The 18,718-nt window shown below is 32.5% G+C and overlaps 9 protein-coding genes across 9 annotated transcripts; 7 read left to right on the forward strand and 2 right to left on the reverse strand.

Annotated features, from left to right (window-relative positions):
* Window positions 1–10: 10 nt before the first annotated feature.
* Window positions 11–1,534, reverse strand: NAEGRDRAFT_55990 (uncharacterized protein). Its single transcript, XM_002682934.1, has 5 exons — window positions 1,403–1,534; window positions 1,250–1,328; window positions 878–1,205; window positions 557–832; window positions 11–511 (listed from the first exon to the last, which is right to left on the reverse strand). The coding sequence occupies exons 1-5, from the start codon at window positions 1,530–1,532 to the stop codon at window positions 29–31; spliced, it is 1,296 nt and encodes a 431-aa protein (XP_002682980.1). The 5' UTR covers window positions 1,533–1,534; the 3' UTR covers window positions 11–28.
* Window positions 1,535–1,816: 282 nt separating this feature from the next.
* Window positions 1,817–3,889, forward strand: NAEGRDRAFT_45569 (uncharacterized protein; the record flags this gene model as incomplete). The annotated part of the gene is made up of 1 exon (XM_002682701.1): window positions 1,817–3,889. One exon carries the CDS (start codon window positions 1,817–1,819, stop codon window positions 3,887–3,889), a length of 2,073 nt encoding a protein of 690 aa, XP_002682747.1.
* Window positions 3,890–4,173: 284 nt separating this feature from the next.
* On the forward strand, window positions 4,174–4,863 carry NAEGRDRAFT_62088 (uncharacterized protein; the record flags this gene model as incomplete). The annotated part of the gene is made up of 1 exon (XM_002682702.1): window positions 4,174–4,863. The coding sequence occupies one exon, from the start codon at window positions 4,174–4,176 to the stop codon at window positions 4,861–4,863; it is 690 nt and encodes a 229-aa protein (XP_002682748.1).
* Window positions 4,864–5,072: 209 nt separating this feature from the next.
* Window positions 5,073–6,677, forward strand: NAEGRDRAFT_62089 (uncharacterized protein; the record flags this gene model as incomplete). Its single annotated transcript, XM_002682703.1, has 1 exon — window positions 5,073–6,677. One exon carries the CDS (start codon window positions 5,073–5,075, stop codon window positions 6,675–6,677), a length of 1,605 nt encoding a protein of 534 aa, XP_002682749.1.
* A 447-nt stretch (window positions 6,678–7,124) lies between these two features.
* Window positions 7,125–8,264, forward strand: NAEGRDRAFT_62090 (uncharacterized protein; the record flags this gene model as incomplete). Its single annotated transcript, XM_002682704.1, has 1 exon — window positions 7,125–8,264. The coding sequence occupies one exon, from the start codon at window positions 7,125–7,127 to the stop codon at window positions 8,262–8,264; it is 1,140 nt and encodes a 379-aa protein (XP_002682750.1).
* A 152-nt stretch (window positions 8,265–8,416) lies between these two features.
* On the forward strand, window positions 8,417–12,490 carry NAEGRDRAFT_29690 (uncharacterized protein; the record flags this gene model as incomplete). Its single annotated transcript, XM_002682705.1, has 1 exon — window positions 8,417–12,490. A coding segment is annotated over one exon (4,074 nt), but the record flags the coding sequence as incomplete, so codon positions are not given.
* A 70-nt stretch (window positions 12,491–12,560) lies between these two features.
* NAEGRDRAFT_45572 (uncharacterized protein) lies at window positions 12,561–15,062 on the forward strand (the record flags this gene model as incomplete). Its single annotated transcript, XM_002682706.1, has 1 exon — window positions 12,561–15,062. One exon carries the CDS (start codon window positions 12,561–12,563, stop codon window positions 15,060–15,062), a length of 2,502 nt encoding a protein of 833 aa, XP_002682752.1.
* An 842-nt stretch (window positions 15,063–15,904) lies between these two features.
* NAEGRDRAFT_45573 (uncharacterized protein) lies at window positions 15,905–17,425 on the forward strand (the record flags this gene model as incomplete). The annotated part of the gene is made up of 1 exon (XM_002682707.1): window positions 15,905–17,425. One exon carries the CDS (start codon window positions 15,905–15,907, stop codon window positions 17,423–17,425), a length of 1,521 nt encoding a protein of 506 aa, XP_002682753.1.
* Window positions 17,426–17,592: 167 nt separating this feature from the next.
* Window positions 17,593–18,647, reverse strand: NAEGRDRAFT_34946 (spermidine synthase). The gene is made up of 2 exons (XM_002682935.1): window positions 18,314–18,647; window positions 17,593–18,262 (listed from the first exon to the last, which is right to left on the reverse strand). Exons 1-2 carry the CDS (start codon window positions 18,585–18,587, stop codon window positions 17,649–17,651), a joined length of 888 nt encoding a protein of 295 aa, XP_002682981.1. The 5' UTR covers window positions 18,588–18,647; the 3' UTR covers window positions 17,593–17,648.
* Window positions 18,648–18,718: the final 71 nt, after the last annotated feature.

Here is an 18,718-nt window from a genome sequence, read left to right on the forward strand (position 1 = left end):
TGATTGTTTTAAAAATACAAAGATTATTTTATTTAGTGAGGGCTTTTGCTCGTTCAAAGAGTGAATCCATTACAGAGTCCATATTTTCAATAGTTTCCAATGCAGCAGGATAACATTCATCCTTCTTTGTTTCCTCATATACAATAATACAATCATTTCCTTGATCAAGAATACCATTAAGTTTGTTATCAAGAATCATTTGAGAAAGTTTTCTTTCAACTCTTGTACGAGGAAGATCAATCAATGAAGAAACGTGAGTAATTTGAACACGAGAGAATGGTTCAATAATTCTCAAAAGATGTTGTTCCAATAAATTGTCATATAATTCTGAAAGGTGGGAACTAATAATCGGATCATTTTTCAATTCTCCTTCAAATTCAGATAATGCCTTTTCAAAAGAGTGAAGTGACCTTTCTTGATATGCAACAGAAACAGCCTTCATAGAATCAACTTCTCTACCAGTATATTTGAGAGCAGTCTTTGTACTGAGGAGTGTTTGAACATCATCAGGCTGTAAAGTTGGTAAAAAGTCATAATTATTCTAAGAATAACTTACATTATTTGTACAAACTTTACAGAGCAACATGTATTTAAGACACATGACAGCAGTATAATCATCAAAGTTACTGTAACCTTCAAAAGCTTCAAAGAAATAAGAGAAGGCAGTCTTGTAATCCTTTTCTTCAGCATGCAATACACCAGATTGCATATCAATTTCTGCTTGAAGGAGTGGAGGACAGTAGATAGCATTTGCATCTGTTCTAGCGGATGTGAGAGCAGCTCTTGATTTTGAAAGATTTCTAAGAGAATGGTAAACCTTACTTTCCAACAACTATAAATTATTGGCTTAATAATTATTTTTAAAGAAACAACATACGTGAATTTCAACTAACAATGCCTTGTCATCTAATTTTCTGACTTCTCTCAATAATCTAGTAATTATTTCAAGAGATTCAGTAAATTCCTTCTTAATAAATAATAAATTGGCCAATCTTGATTCAATACGTTGACGCAAGAAACTTCTCTTCTCAGTTGTTGCCCACTCGATAGATTCTCTACAAATTTCAATTTGAATTGCATCACTTCCTTTAATTGTACCAACTAATTCAATAAGAGTTCTAACAATTTTTGCTGTTTTGGCCTTTGGAAGATCTTGGAAGAATGGTCGGATAGATTTGTTTAATTCCATGATGGCTTGAGCATCACTTTTTATACTGTAAATATATTAAAAATCTATTAAAATACTAACCCTTTAGTGGCATAAATCTTACCGAGACTATAGATAGCCTCTTCCTTCTTTTTAATTATTACTTCATTCTTTTTAGACACTATTAATTGATCAATTCAATAAATGATTAACCCGATCCGATTAATAAATATTATTATTAAAATTACTACATACTCTCCCCATTAATTACTTGAGTAAAAAGTTTGATGGCTTCAGCAGTGTTTTGTTTTTCTTCCTCTTTTGTTGCCTTTTCAAAAAGGGTTGTATAAAACGTTTGTTGATCAGATGTTGTATTGTCAGTCATTTTTTACTTGTTTGAAGCTAAAATTAAAGCGAATCATAAAAATTTTATGTAATTCCAAAAATAACTTGCTATTCCTTGCAAAAACAGGCTTAAAAAAACAACTGGTGAGAGTCGGATTTGAACCCACGCCCTTCGTCTTAGAAAACTGTATCTCTCATTTTGTTTTAAGGTAAACTCCCTGGAAGCAATATTGCTTTATTACTCCATCCAATCAAAAATATTCCTGCTTTGCATTTATTTAAATTTGATTTATTCTAATCTTAATTTTTGTAATGCAGTAAAAAATGAAAGGACAGAGGTCTGTGGCCCTTGCACTTGGTGGACGTTATCTGATAAGCAAAAAGACAATGTGTTGGAAGTTTGGAAAATCTATCAAGTCTACTACCTCTTCAAAAATTAAAAATCATTCGCTTGTTGCTTGCTATCACTGTAAAAAATACAACCCTTCTACCGGAACTAAATACCACCAATATTTCGGATCATCTCTAGAGGCAGGTGTTAATTTATTGAAAAGAAAAGAAATTGAATATTTGACAAAATTACAAATTAGAAGCTATTCAACAAATAATTTATATAGTGATACTTTTCTTTTTGATGCAGAAACATTTGCTACTAATTTAAGAATTTATTTTGAAGATCCTCCTCTTGAATTGCATGAAGAAGAAAGTGATGCTCCAGTTGAGCATCACCAACTTCCCAACGAAGAGGCACACGATAATGATATTGTTTCCCTGACAATATCAGACATTATGCCATATCAACCACATGAATTTTTCACCCAGAAGCTAAGGTACTACATTGATCATAGCTTGGAAAAAATCAAGTCACAACCAGTAGGTGTAAAGAATGCAGATGCATTTGCTTTTTTTATTAATGGAGGAAAGGGCGTTGGAAAGACTAGAAATACGATTGAAACTGTCGAAGAAATGACATTAGAATATGGTGATAGGTTTTCTAAATTAATGTATTTGTATGCTCCATTTCTGAATATGTGCCCTCTTGCAGAGGAAGAGGAAATGTTTGGAAGAGAAGAGTTACTTAATTTTCAAAAATCAAAGAAGCTAATTACAGCACGTATGATTTATTCATATTTTACACAATCTATTGATTCATCTGAAGTTAGATCGTATAGAGACTTTCTTGAACACTGTTATCATTTCATTCCAGACAATATCAGTCATGTTTCAGAAATTATTAAGTATGATTTGGATCTTGATAATGATGAAAGTCTTGGTCTTTTCATAGTAATGGATGATTGTGATGAATTATTACGAGTTAAATTTGAAAATGTAATTACTCACACACCATATAGTTTATTATTGAGAATGTACAATGAATTACCAGGGGTTTTTACAGATAGACAAAATACAACATTTATTCCAATTATGGTAGGAAAAGATATTGAAGGAATGACTCAGGATTGGATACATAAGCTTGGACCTACACGTCCAACATATTCTGGAAGCTCATATCAAAAAAATGAAACATTTACCGTTTGCCAATTTCCACTTTTAAACCAAGATCAAGTTGAAAATATAGTTGATAACATGTTTGACCGAAAAGGACAAATTCCAATAGAAGATGAGGAAGGAACAGGACAGTTTATTGATAAGGAAAATTGGCGAGATTGCAAAAGTTTTTTAACAGCTCTCGCAATGATAGGTGGGCATCCACTTGCTCTTGAACATTTCTTACTCTTTATTGCTTCAGTACAATATTTACACAGAGACTTTTTTAATTTTCAATATGCCGTAGAGAAAACCAAATATGAGCTTAGAAAAACCTACGATCTTACAGAGTTAGGTCTTAAATGCACTGATAATCAAATAGAAAAGATTATTATTAGTCTTTTATCTGATAGACAAATACTTGAGGTGACAGGGTACAAAAATTATGAGTTTACAAATTTTTACACTTTCATGAATTCAGGAATAATATTTCCAGTTATCAAACCGGAAGAAGACGAAGTTATAGAATATAATAACTTTTATAATTTAGAAAGGGTTGTTAATGTACCCTTTATATTCCTTGATGAGTTAATTGAGCAAATTCCAGAGGAAAGCAAGAGTAAGGAAATTTTTAGAAATCTTGCTACCGCTCTCAAGAATCTTTTAGATTTACAATTATTAGAGGAACCAATACCTAGAAAGCAAATCAAGATTATCAACACCAAGTACTATGATGCCATGAAAGAAGTCAAGAGAAGAGTTAGGAAACCACCAGAAACAGATATTATTCCAGTTTTTTGGAGAAATGTACCTGCAGAAACACCAGAATTCTATTCCAGTTATGTTAGACATCTTTTGTCTTGCTATTTCCATAACTGGAAGGTTGTATTAGACAAAAATTTAAAGTAATAATATGATTGATGGAGAGTAATAGCAGAAAGATGCTGAGGGTTGAAAAGTTCATCTACAACAAATTCTTAATAAAAAAAATGTTGAATTTTAATTCTACTGTGGTCAATAATGAAATTATTCCTGCCGTTCAAAAGGTTGTACCAATAAAAGTGGCAGCCCCAAAACTTCCGAACGCTAAAATACGAGTTAGAATTTCTGATATTATCATTATTATTGGGTGGCTTGTTTGGATCGCCTTTTGTACATGGTATACATATACTGTCGTGGATAACTATCTTCAAATGCAAAATACTCCAACCACCTCTTTATCATTCAATGAGACAACAACCTTAGAGTTTCCGGCTATAACTATTTGTAACTATAATGGAAGAGCAGGAAGCTCTTGTCCAGAATGTGATCTGAACTTGGTGCGCATATTTCGATTAACAGTAACTGGAATAACTTCACCAATTACTGATGGAAACATTAGAGCTGAAAAAACTCAAGTTCTCGACAATGTATATTATTCATGTTACAAAATTAATAATGATAAGAGTAACTTGTTTTTAGCAAAAAAGAAAGGTATTTCAGGCTCAATATCTTTTTTATTTGAAATACCAACAGGAAGTTCCTTGTCAAGAAATGGGTTGCAAGTGACATTCCATGAACCAGGAGCCACACCATCTATTTATCAAGAAACTCAATTCGCCGCCCCTGGAGTTGAAAATTACTTTTCCCTTACAAAAGTTGTAAGAACTGTATTGGATATGAATTATGATACAAATTCTGCTGTGAGAAATGTTACTTTTGATTCAGTTGTTTCCACTATTGCTGTTACTGATATTCCATCCAATAATGTTCTTGTAACTGTTACGTATGGTACTATGAGTGTGTATAATATCGATGAAGTTCTTACAAACACCATTCCTTCTTTATTGGGTGATGTTGCGGGTATGATTGGATTAGTAAGTAGTTTCAATTTAATTTTGTAATAATTTCAAAAATAATTTCTTGGAATAAATAGACAATGGGGCTAGATCTGCTCAAAATTTGTAGAGGTATTTTGGAAGTACCCTATGCTTTCCAAGCCAAAACTATTAAAAACATTTGGAAAATCTTCAACTAAAGTTTTTGGGGAAGTATTTGAAGCCGCGTTCTTGCAATTGTTCGAACTAAATTTTTAAATAATAAACGTTAAAAAATGGCTCCAAATCATCACGTAAATAACAACAACAAAGGAATCCTTCCTTTACAACCCAACAGAAGAAGGAAGCAAAGACTATTCAATGAAAGTGATGGCAGATTACAAGGTGCAACAAATCCGATTTTATCATTAACAACAATTAATTCTGATATCGGTATGAAAATTGATTCGGAAAGGAACCAACATTTGGCCAATATTTCTCTCAATTCTGTATGTGAAAGCTTAAATATTCCAATGGCAATGGTCGGTAGGTTTCTAAGACCTGAGGAAGCAAGAACCTTCGTTTCTTGTAATATTTGTGCACACAGATTAAATGTGTTGTGGGCCAGTATGATGAATATGATGGCCAACCTTTATACAAGTACCATGATTGTTCAAGAAAACTCTTTTGATATCCCAAGAATGTATCCAACCATTTCTCCCCTTGTTTATATTTCTCCATCAATCGTACTGTGTAAACTTTCAGCTAAACAATTATACAAACAAATAGTGGAAACTACTTTTCAAATTGATCAAACTTTAGAACGTCTTAATGAAGACAAGAAGGCAATGACAACTTTTGAAGAAACAAACCACTTTCTTATTTCTCAACTTGTGAGATATTGCGTTGAACTGGAGAGAGGATCAACTTTGAATCAAAATATGAAGACTGTACTTATTAAGGAAAGAGAGTTCATTTCTCATTTTCAAAAAATGATAATCAAGAGATTGAATTTTATATTGTATGGTCTTGATTTGAAATCTATAGGAATCAAGTTATCAAATACAGATATTTTAGATTTCAGTTCCTCAATATTTGATGTATCAAAAATTTTTGACATTGAAATAATACCTGAAAAGCCAAAAGTAGGAAAAGTAGATTCTTCTGGGAAAAATCAAGATTTAGAGCTCAGTAATTCTAGTGATGGTAGTGGAAAAAGTGCCATTCTCATTACAAGCAATTCTCATAGAGAAGAGCTGAATGATGACGACAATCAAAAACAATGTACAGAAAAAGATTCTTTGTCAGGATTTATTCAAACCACCACTTCAGACACAACAACCATCTCTAATATTCAAAATAACTTGAACAATGCTAAAAAGAATACAGACTTTTCTGTTGAAACTGTTGAGGAAAGAGGGGTTACTCTTACCCCTTCGAGCCCTCCTGTAAATATTCCAACCTCCTCTCTTTCACAACCAAAAACAACACCTATTCCCAAGTCAGATTGTAATTCTCATTTTAGAGATGATGATATTCCATTCACCGAAATTTCTAATTTTGTACAGGAAGATGCTGCAATTTTAATGAAAAGTGCAGCATCAGCCACAACTCCAATTATTAAGAAACCTTCAAGTAACCCAAAGAAAAGTATTCTCAAGCAATCCAAAACTATTCCAAAAAGACCACCTTCTCCACTGATTGATGGTTATGATAGTGAAGAAGAGCCTCTGATTTCTGTTCATACATCTACCTTTAGTTCACTAAATAATAAGGATCACGAGAATGTTTTAAATTCTGATTCAGACGATATGAGTGATGATCTTTCAACATATAGCGATATCACAAGAAACATTGGGATGCATAAGGATTATAATCCTACAAAAAAACAAAAATTGTAAATTGATAAAATTTGTACCATTTTACAACAATTGCCAGCTAACTAAATCTTTCAATTAAAAAAAATGATACAATGGCATCCATTAAAATCTATGATAGATAAAAACATCTCACAAATTGAACAAAAGAGACACGACATAAATAATCAAATAGAAATTGACAGCTCCGATGAGACTGATGAAAATTCTTTGGGTACTCCTCTATTCGGAAATGTTCTCGTAGACTTTTTACTGATGACTAACAATCAAAAAAATGTTTATGACGAATTTATATTAATGCTAAAGAAGCCCACACTACTGAATGAAGGTCTGGGAGATTATATTTTTATTCCATTCATTTTTACTTTAGGTTTTAAATATCAGGAGATTATTATCTACTCCATTATTGAATTATTTTGTAAATTTAGGAAAAAATTAATTATTCAATTAATTGAAGACTTTTTAAACTTCATGTCTCAAAGACCAAAAATTGATGCTTTGAAACAATTATTTAGAAAATTATGTTACAAAATTAATGATACAACTTTACTTGTAAAGTTTGATACGTATGAAAATATTAAAATAGGGAAATCAGAAGAACAATTAAAAGAGTTAGACATTTTTGGATTGTACAAAACTAAAACTATGAAAAGAAATAGTACCATGATGGAAGCAAGTGATCACCAACAGAAAACAACTCCTGAAGTAGAGTCAACTCTTCCAGAGCCATCACCAAAGAAATCTAAATTGATTGAGGAGGCTATTCCTCATACATCAATAGAATTATCATCAGACCAAAGAAAGGATATTTTGAAACTGAAGAAGCTTATTGAAAAAGCATCTAATCAAAAATCGATCAACATTCAATCAATACTATCAATTTTGAATAGTGCTCTCTGTCTTAAACAAATGGAAATGATATTTGAAGAATTGTCAATAGATAATCTCAATGATGGATTGCTATTTCACATTATACAAGGTCTTTTTTCAAAAAGTGGACTAACAACTAATAATAACCATATTGACACATGTGATCAATGCTCCTCTATTATACAGCATTTAATTCAACCAAAATTGATTAATATGAAGCAAAAGGCCTCTAGACATTTATTTTCAAGCATTCAACAAGTTTGTTGTAATCAAAAATTTAGTAATATGATTATTGAACTAATAATTCTCAACCTTTTAAGAGAAAAATCATTATCTGTAGATCAAATTGAGATAATTACTAGAATATTAGATAAAATAATTGATGTTGAAGGGAAGGGGTATTTGTTCAAACTGATTATTGAAAATATTTCCAACAAACAAATCAAGTGGAATGAAGAAACAACCATTAATATTCTAAATAGGGTTATGGAAACAAAAAATTTAATATCAAAAATTGATATTAATTTACTGGAGCAACTCATTACAGAATTTGAAGAGATTATTCCCCAATATTCGAAATCTTTAAAGTTTGCTCTTTTAGTTTCTAATTTTTTAACAATAGTTGGGCAAACACATATCATAAAGTCTCACTACCCATCAATCAAAGATATTATTGGACAACTAGACAATAAGATGAAAGAGAATATTGAGAAAAAGTTTGAAAATTTTCAAACAAAGTGACTTCCCGCCTTTTGTAGTTAAGTTGGTTCAAAAACAAGTACAAAAAAATAAAGATGGTACGTCTTTTGCATTTTAGCTTGTCTGATTTAAACCTCATACAATACGTTGATAAATATTGTATCCATTATTAATTGATCCGATCATTTTAGAAACAACTCTTCACTGTTACTCAAGAAACAAACGGCAGAGGACCTGTTGTTTTTAGCTGGCAGAAGAGTGGTAACTACCTTGCTTGTGTAGGTTCCTACAGAAGAGTACATATTTTCGACAGGCAAGGAAATTTATATCATCAAATATCCTTAGAAGATTCTGGAAAAGTTATTGCTTTGGACTGGGATTATAGTGATGAAACTCTTGCCATAATGCAAGAAGGTTCAAGTAAGGTACCTCTCTTTCATATTAATACAAAAAAGGAGGAAAATATTGAAACAAGTATGAAAGAGTTGAGTTTTATGAGGTGGGCCATTGCTGGACCTTACTTGGCTATCGGAAGTGTAAAAGGAACATTGCTAATCTACAATAAGAAAATTAGCAAGTACGTCCCTATCAAGGGTAAACATACAAAAAAGATTACAACAGGTTCTTGGAATGCTCAAAATGTTCTTGCTCTTGGTTCTGAAGATATGCAAATAACTATCAGTGATATTAATGGTGACAATATCAAACAAAAACCAGCCAAATCTGAACCAAAAACAATGGAATTTTTGAGGGTAAAGAAGAGAAATTCAAAGGATACAACTGTTGCTGCAATAGTAGGAGGAAATTTTTGGATGTATGATTATGAAGATGAAACAGAACCGAAACCAACAGAACTTGGATTTAGTGATGATTATGGTAAAATGGTTTGCTTTAAATCATTTGGTGACGGATATTTGCTCCTTGGTTTCGATAAGGGTTATGTTGTGATTGCCTCAACACATGCTGAAGAAATTGGTAATGAAGTTAATTCTTGTAAAGTCCATGATTCTGAATTGAAGAATATTACCTATTGTGATGCTTTGAAGAAGGGTGCCTCAATAGGAGAAAATTGTGTCAAAGTATTTGATTTATCAGATTTAGCAACATTTGATACAAACACTGTAGATAGATATGAATTAGACAATGAATATGGAGCTCTGAATAAGGTACAGTGGACAGAAGATGGACAAATATTGACAGTGTCCTCAAACAATGGTAATTTGTACAATTTTTTGACCAGTATTCCAGCATTGAACGACAACCATGGTAAAAATGTATTAATGTTAGTTTCTCTCAGAGAACTGATGATTAAGGATGAAGTTAATGAAAAAGTAGTTGCCAGGTTTTCAATTGATATTGAACCAAGTTTTGTGGCACTTGGTCCAGAACATGTTGCTGTTGGAATGAATAATAGAGTTTGGTATTATAGAGTTGAAAATAGTTCTGCAACATTAATATCCACAAGAGAATATTTAGGAACAGTTGAAAAAGTATTTGTTGGATTCGATTACGCTGCTGTATTGTCAGGTGGTAAGATTACGCTTCATCTTATTGAGAATACAGAAGATGAAAAATGGAAAGGAAGAGAAGAAAAACACTTTCCTGAAAAGGATGATGGGTCAGTTATTACAACGTTAACTATGGCTCCAGATTTCCTTATCTATGGAACATCTAGAGGCACAATATGTTACTTTTCTCTGGATGATTGGTCAACAGTGAATGAGTTTAGACATGATGTTGGTATTTCTTCTGTATTTACTAATATTATTGGTACTAGATTGGTATTTATTGATGAAACAAATGCAGGATTTTTATATAGTCCTGTGGATGATTCACTTGTGGGAATTGAGTCTTTCCCTAGCTCTGTTGATAAGGTGTTGTGGGATCAGGCAGATCAAAATGTATTCGTTGTTTGCGATAGTAAGAAGTTCACAACATATGTTTATAGTCACACAACAAGATGGGGTCCAAAAGTGTTCAGTGTTAAATTAGATAGTGACACACCAACAAGAACAATTAGACCAGAAGGATTCATGCCAATATTTTTAAATAATGGAAAAGTTTGCTGCCAAATGAAAAATGGTTCAATAGCCCACCTTATCTTGGCTTCTCATTCTGATTATGATTTGAAAACATTTGAAGATAAGAAGAGAGCATTTAACCAAGCAATTTCCTTGCTTAGATTAGAGGACGCCTGGGCTATTGCTCTCGATTTGAATCAAGAGGTTTTTTGGAATAGATTGAAGGATGTAGCTGTTGACAATTTGGAATTGGAATTAGCCATGAAGGTTTATAGATTGAAAGGAAACTCATCAATGGTTATGGCACTTAACGAGCTGATAAAATTAGATGAAATTAATTTGATAATTGGAAACCTGGCCATGATATCTGGTGATTTTACAGATGCAGAGTCAAAATTCCTTCAATCAACGCAACCAATCAAAGCTTTGGAAATGAGAAGGGATTTAATGAATTGGGATAGAGCTCTTCAACTTGCTCAAAATCTTGATCCCAACCAAATACCTGTAATTTCGAGGGAATACGCCAATCAGTTGGAACTTAAAGGAGAATATCAAAGAGCATACGATTTATATCAAAGAGCTGTATTAGACCCTAACCCAGAAAATAGTTCCCACAATCAAATATGTAATGAAGGTCTAACTAGAATAACAATCAGATTAGGTGATCTCAGAAAAGGATTCGAATTGGCAATGAAGAGTAAGAATAAGAAGCTCTGTAGAGAATGTGCTTTAATATTTGAGGAACTATCTCAGTTCGATGACGCTGCAGCTCTTTATGAAGAAGCAGAAATGTATGAAAAATCTGCAGAAGTGTATATTCAAAATAAGAGCTACACAAAGGTAACAAACTTGATGAAATCAAAGAATATTATGAATCCTAGACTTCATCTCCAATTCGCCAAAGCAAAGGAATTAGAAGGAAAATATGAAGAGGCAGCAAATTCTTACGAAAAAGCAGGTGATATCAACAGTGTTATTAATATTAATTTGAGATATTTGAATAATATTCCAAAGGCTATTGATCTGGTAAAGAAAACCAAATCAACTGATGGAGCCAATATGATTGCCAGCTATTGTAAAGAAAAAGGAAATTACAAGTCATCAATTGAATTCTTGATAATGGCTGAAAAAGTTGATGAAGCATTTGAAATTGCAAAGGCTCATGATGAAATGGACACTTATGCTAAAATTGTTGGTGAAGGAGCAGACAAGTCTGAATACTTGAGCATTGCTAAGTATTATGAGTCGAAAGTTGCCCTTGACAGAGCTGCTGATTATTATCTGAAATGTGAAGAGTACACTACCGCTCTTACTCTCTACATTCAGTGTTCATCTAGACTGAAACAAGACTCTAAAGAAATGGAAAATGTTATTGACAAGGCAATTGATGTTGTTGCTGCTGCAAAGAATGACAATCTAACTCACTCCTTGATTGACTTCTTGATGGGTCAAGTTGATAATGTTCCAAAAGATCCAAAACATGTTTTCAGGCTCTATATGGCTCTTGGTAACTTTAAACAAGCTGCAAGTACCGCTCTAGTTATTGCCAAACAAGAACAAGAAATTGGTAATTATCAAATTGCACATTCAATCCTCTTTGATACAGTAAGACAATTAGAGAAAAAAGGTCATCACGTGCAATTTGAACTGAGAGAAAGTTTGAATTTACTCCACTCCTACTTGATTGTAAAATACCTTTCGAAAATGCAAGAACAAACCATTGCCTCAAGAATGTTACTCCGTATTACTAAGAATATCAGCAAATTCCCTCATCACATTGTACCAATTTTAACTTCTTCAGTTTTGCTTTGTTACAGATCTGGTCTTAAAAAATCAGCTTTTGAAAATGCCACAGTTCTTGTTCGACCAGAGCATCAAAATTTGATACCAGCCGAAAAGAAAAAGACAATAGTACAACTTGTAAGAAAGCGAAAGGCTTATGAAGACGAACCTGAACCAACTTCAGGATGCCCAATTTGTTCTGCTCCACTTTCAGACTCCTCATTATACTGTGAGCATTGTATGAATAATGTACCAATGTGTATTTCTTCTGGTTTACACATGGTTTTAGATGACTGGTGTCAATGTCCTCAATGTCAATTCTCCTCAAGACATTCTCACTTTATCAAAATGGTTGACAGCTTGGGCAATAAGTGTCCAATGTGTGCTCAGACAGTAAATCCAGAAAATGTAAACAAATTAACAATTGAACAAGCAAAGATTGTTGTAGACAAATATCTAAAATAAATACTTACAATTTAATATTAAATTTCATTAAAATAGTTGAATTTAATTAGAAAAACGTTTCAAAAAAAAAATGCCACCAAAAAAACGTGGAGAACTCTCATCAAAAGAGAGAGCAACAATTGCAAAGTCAACAAAGAGCATCAGTCTCGCATCTAACCCTTTCGAAAATATTCAACAAAGTAGAAAAAAGGCCATTATGGGAGCAAATAACACCCAAGTTCGACAAACAAGCAAGGCCAGATCAAATGACATCAACGTTAGAAAAGATACATTGCTGAAGGATTTTTGGAAGCAACAAAAACCTTCAAACAAATTTGTGGATAAGAGACAATTAGCTTTTGATAAAACCCTCAACAAGGTGGATAAGAAGAGAAAGAAGTTTCAAATCGGAGATGATGATGAAGATGAAATGGATACTAATTTAAAAAGAACAAAATTATCTTCATTCTCCACTCTAGGTGATATCGATGAAAGTATTGACAAGGAATTATTTAGGGATGATTACCAAACTGATGATATTGATTCTAGATATAGTACAAAGGATGAAGTATCAGTCCTTAGAAATTTGAAAGGTATAGGAAGAGGAGAAGTTTCTTCAACCTTTGGTTTTGAACAACAAATAGAGAGAAAATTATCCAAGAGAGAGAGAATGAATTTAAGAATTAGAGGATTTAAAGAACGTAAAATGGAACAAAAGATGGATAAGGAAGATAACTTGAACATGATAGAACTTTTGGATAACGATGAAGATCTTATGGAATTACTCAAATCTGATTCCACAAAGAAGGAAACCTCGAACACCAATAAGCAAGACACCAAAAAATCTCTCGATTATGATAAATTCTTGGACATGATCAAGAAGGGAGAAGATATTGATTTGACTTCTATTAGTGAAAAGAAGGAGGGTCAACAATTATTTGAAAAACAAACTAAACAGGAGGAAGGAGAAAGTTTAGAAGAGACTGAGTCAAGTGATGAAAAAGAAACTGAAGACACAAGTGAATCCTATGCACAAGATAGCTTCATAGATGATACTATTATGAGTGACGAAAATGAAGAAGAAAATGAAGACATTATCAGTGAAGAAAAGGACGAAAATAATGCTGAAGAAATCGAAGAAGATTCTGCATCCTCCCAACCAGAGGAAGAAGACATTGAAAGTGAACAAGAAAATGATCAAGATGGTGAAAATTCCTATATCCAAGATAGTTTTATCAATGATGAACCAATTTCTGGTGATGAAGAAGAGCAATTTGAAGAAGAAGAAGGTTTGGAAACAACAGAAAAAGATTTAGAAGAACTTTCACAATTAATTTCTAACAATTCAGACAAGATACAAGAAAAATTGATTGAAACCATTGAAAAGAATGGACAGCCAGAAAATGAAAAACTATTCTTTACTATTGTCACGTTGTTGGTAGAGCAAGTAGGATTTGGAGAGTGGCTCTCCTCAAAGAGCAAAATTAATTTCAATCTATTGGTGAATGATCTTACTCAAGTTTTATTCAAATTAACTACCAAACAGCCTAATACTGCCCATGATGTGTTCCACATGTTCTTATTGAGCACTTTCAATAAGTATGAAGTTTTAGAAGTTCCAAATTTGGGTGAATTAATTGTTTTAAAGATGATTACTACAGTCTATCCTCTTAAGGAAAGAATCGAAAGTCCAATACTTTCTCTCACCAATTTATTAATCCATCTCTATTTGGAAAAATCGAAACAATTCTTAACATCTCCCCTCAATATGCCAGCCATTCTCTTTTTAACATCTCTTTCAATCATTATTGACAAGGAATGCACTTTCTACTCCCCAGATGTTGTCAATACTCTCAAAGAAATTATAGCAAGAAGTGAAAAGAAACAAAAGAGTAACAAGAAAAAGACTGAGAAGAAGCCAAACTTGTTCAGATCAATTTATGACTCAAATGAGGAATGTCAATGTTTTGAATGGGCAACACATTTGCTTTCCATCTATAGTCAACACTTGGAAAAGAATTTCTCAAAGAAAGTATCAACAAATGATCACTTTAAGAAACTTTTGGATAGTGAAGGATTTTCCAGTATTAGTAGAGACCATATTGAAAACTTTAATATCATATTCGAGGGTATTAAATTGAATGAAAAACCAATTCAAATCGATGAAGTTAAATCAGAAATTAATTACAAAACAAAGAAACCAAAAGCAATCGCTCAGTTTGAGCCACTCCTATTTGGTGATAAGAATGGATCAATTGATTCCATGAAGAGTAAATACACTGATGAAAATCCTGAGCAAACTAAAATCAAGACATTAAAGAAGAAGATTGCAAAAGAAAAACGTAAGGCCATATCAGAATTGAGAAAGGACAATCAATTTATCAGATCTGCCAGGGAACAAGTGGCAGCTGAAGAAGCACACCAAAGAAAGCAAAAGTATAAGAATGTCATTGATACTCTCAGAAGTGAAAGAATGGAACAAAATCAAATCGATAGAAAGAATAGAGATATTGAAAAGATGAAGAAGGATATGAGAACAACCAGAAAGAATGTCGGAAAACAATCAGTAAGTGCTGTTTCCAAAAATAAATAAAAATAAAGGAGTGTTTATTACTAAATAAGTAATACTTGAATTGCAGCCGATTGTGAATTGTTTACATTGAGTAAGGTTTGAGGTTAAGAAGTGAGAGGCTGAAGACAAGTTTCCAAAATTAAAACAGTAAAGGTAAACATTAAAAATTAAATAAAAATGGTCTCATCAACCTCTCATCAACATGAACAAGAATTCAATCAATATTTAAAATATAAGGAAATGATGATTCTTCGGGATACTAAATGTTTACACACTGATATAACAATCGATGAATTTTTAACTGCTCATCATGAATTCAATAACTCATCATCACTAATTGAAAACAAAAATTTCATATTCAAACAAGCGAATTATGTAAAATACTTGCTCTATCATACAAATAATGGATTTGAATTAACAGAGAAGGAAATTAAATCAAAATTATTACAATTTACAGAAAATGAATTAAAAGCTGAAATACATCCGAAAGATCTATTCATAAAATCATCACCCTATCACAACTTGTACAAGTACTACTTTATCGGAAATTTAAATTCGCCCAACACAGATATTGACTGTGCAATGGACCAATTCCATTCTCTCAATAGATTCTTTCTTACTTGTTTGCTATTTACTACACCTCTCATTATTAAAAATTACGGAATGACAAGAGTTTTGAATACTATTGTGAGGAGATTTAATATTAAATTTTAATGTAATTTGTTCATCACTAACAATCATTTCACTAATTTGATGATTTTATATTTCTTCTCGAATCATATCTAACAATAATTATTGAATGAGAGAAAATTAACTTTGGGTATGACTTGCAAATATTCAGCAACAATTTTGAAATTTCGGGTATGAAAAAAATGTTTACCCCAAAAAACATCAAACATTTTGTTTCCACCACTGGTGTTGCCACTTTATCAAGAAGACCATGTTTTGTTGCTCTCAGTAACCATACAACAACTCTCTTTAATATAAACAATAATTCATCTTGTTTTGTTAGAGAATTTTCAACCAATTCTAGTGGCAATTACCAACAAGAAGAAGGAAACAATAAGAATTTTTACAATAGTAAAACTCTTGCTCTCGGACTTGTTGGAGGTTTGCTTTCCTCTATTGCTGCCTATTATTATTTCGATAATAATAGAAATAATGTAGATGATAATTTACACACTCTCCTTGCTCAAGCATTATCTGCTCAAGAAAATTCAACCTTCGAAGAACAAGAAAGAACCAAAAAGAATGTTAATGCATTGCTACAACATAATACTCCAATTTATAGAGTTGTTTTGACAGGAGGACCTTGTGCTGGTAAATCGAGTGCCATGACCAAGTTGAGAGAAAGATTACAAAATTTGGGATTTCAAGTTTTTATTATTCCAGAAGCAGCTACCTTGTTAATGACTGGTGGTGCCAAAGTTACTGATAATTCTTCTGTTGAAGATGTTTTAGCTTTTGAATCTTCTTTAATTAAAACTCAAATGGCTATTGAGGATAATTTCCAAGAAATTGCAAGAGTAAGCAAAAAACCGACTATTTTACTTTGTGATAGAGGTACTTTGGATCCAAAGGCTTACATGGCTGATGATTTATGGCAAGCATTGATGGATATGAATGGTTGGTCAATTCCAATGCTTCGTGATAAGAGATATGATTGTGTAATCCATCTTGTTACAACTGCAATTGGTGCTGAAAAATTCTACACTTTGGAAAATAATACTGTCAGAACTGAAACTATTGAACAAGCAAGAGAGTTGGATCATAGGCTCAGAGCTTCATACATTGGCCATTCTCAATTGTATATTGTTGATAATGCTGTGAATAGTTTTGATGAAAAATTGCAAAAAGTGTATAATATTCTTTCTCATCAAATTGGTATTCCAAGAGCTAAATCATCTAGAAGAAGATTCTTGTTAAAACCAATGGAAAAGGTAGACATGAATTTGAGACATGAAGTTATTGATTTGGAACAAATCTTTATTCCAACAGGAAACGAAAAGGACGTAACAAGAATTGTAAAACGTGGTCAAAATGGCGTCTTTACTTATTCCTATCATTCCACTCAAACTATTGAAGATGGTTTGGAAAAGATTGAAGCTCGTCCAATCTCTGCCAGAACATACGTAAATCTTTCTTCTCAAGCTGACAAGTCTAGAATGCCAATTCTTAAAAAGATTTACAGTTTTGTTTATATGAATCACTACTTTGAACTTAATCACTACCTCAATGGCAAGGGTAAGGGTACCACTATTCTTACAGTGGAAGCAGTTGCAGGACAAGAAGTTTCTATTCCTCCATTTTTGGAACCATACATTTTGGAAGAAGTTACTGATAACAACAAGCTCTCTTCTTATGAATATGCTCTTAAGAATTAAGATGATTTATTCAATAAAAACTTTAGCTTTATGAAATTAATACGTTTTTGTCAACTATTATCATTATTTAACCTTTTTAAACCGATAATATAAATAAAACACTTTTAATGTCTGTTCTGTACTAATAGTTGTAGTGCCAAAATAGTTGACAAACATTTACTTTTTGTGTGAAATATTTTTATTAAGCTAAGCTAATATTGTATTTATGCAATAAGAAGTAGAATTAAAATTGGTTCAACTTCTTAGCAGCAAATGCTGGTAAATGGAAGCTTGCTGTGTGCAACTTGTCAGTGTAATATTTCAAGCTGTCCTTAGTCTTTTCATCCAACTTGTTGTACCAAGATTCAATTCTTCTAGGAACACTTGGATCCATATCTGGATTGGTTGAACAAACCAAGAATCCCAACAAACCACCAGGATAGGTAGGAGTGGAAACATAGGCATACTTTGCTTGATCAAAAACTTGTTCCAAATCCTTCTTGAGATTTGAAATAAAGTCCAAATGCAACCACAAAGTTTCACTTTGTTGGGAGAAAATTCCATTAGGAACAAGAGCTTCTCTACAGGTAATGAAGAAATCCTTACTGAAGAGTACTTGAGCACACTCAATAGGATCAGAACAGTCATTAATGATAACATCAAAGTAATTCTTGTGTTGTTTCAAGTAAGCAGCACCATCAGCATTAATAACCTTAACACGTGGATCTTCTAAACCACAGGACATTGTTGGAAGGAATTTCTTGGCAGCTTCGATAACTTCCTTATCAATTTCACACAAGACAACTTCTTCAATGGATGAATGTTTGAGAACTTCTCTAACACAACCACCATCACCACCTAAATTGTTTTAAAAAATTAGTAAAAAAATATATGAACTATTTCACATACCTCCGATAATACAGACACGCTTTGGTTCGTGACCAACAGTAACAAGTGGCAAGTGGCAAGCCATTTCTTGATAGGCACATTCATCTTTCTCTGTAGCTTGAATTGCTCCATCAAGAGCAAGAACGTTTCCATAACTTTCAGATTCAAAAACTAAAACATCTTGGAACTCTGACTTTTTGTGATATAAAACTTGTTTAACTTTGAGATTTTTAGATTCGCCATCCCAAAGGCCGTTAGATTCTTCAGTAAACCATCCTTCTTTCCAAGCGTTCATTTAGATCACCAATTGAGTGAGTTGTTTTTAAAGTTTTTGTGTGTAATTAAAAAAGTGTTTTTTTTTCAATCGAGAAGAAATAGTTAGTCTAATATGTGGCTCTATTTGAACTGTTTTCGAATCACCACACA

Source organism: Naegleria gruberi (genome assembly GCF_000004985.1).
Source record: "Naegleria gruberi genomic scaffold NAEGRscaffold_2, whole genome shotgun sequence".
In the NCBI taxonomy this organism is placed as follows: Eukaryota; Heterolobosea; class Eutetramitea; order Acrasida; family Naegleriidae; genus Naegleria; species Naegleria gruberi.

Coding starts and splice junctions, on each gene's coding strand:
- NAEGRDRAFT_55990 (XM_002682934.1), bottom strand. CDS start 1,532: ATGACTGACAATACAACATCTGATCAACAAACGTTTTATACAACCCTT. Junction 1,206..1,249: donor AAGATTTATGCCACTAAAGG/GTTAGTATTTTA, acceptor CAGTATAAAAAG/TGATGCTCAAGCCATCATGG. Junction 833..877: donor CATTGTTAGTTGAAATTCAC/GTATGTTGTTTC, acceptor AATAATTTATAG/TTGTTGGAAAGTAAGGTTTA.
- NAEGRDRAFT_34946 (XM_002682935.1), bottom strand. CDS start 18,587: ATGAACGCTTGGAAAGAAGGATGGTTTACTGAAGAATCTAACGGCCTT. Junction 18,263..18,313: donor GCGTGTCTGTATTATCGGAG/GTATGTGAAATA, acceptor AAAACAATTTAG/GTGGTGATGGTGGTTGTGTT.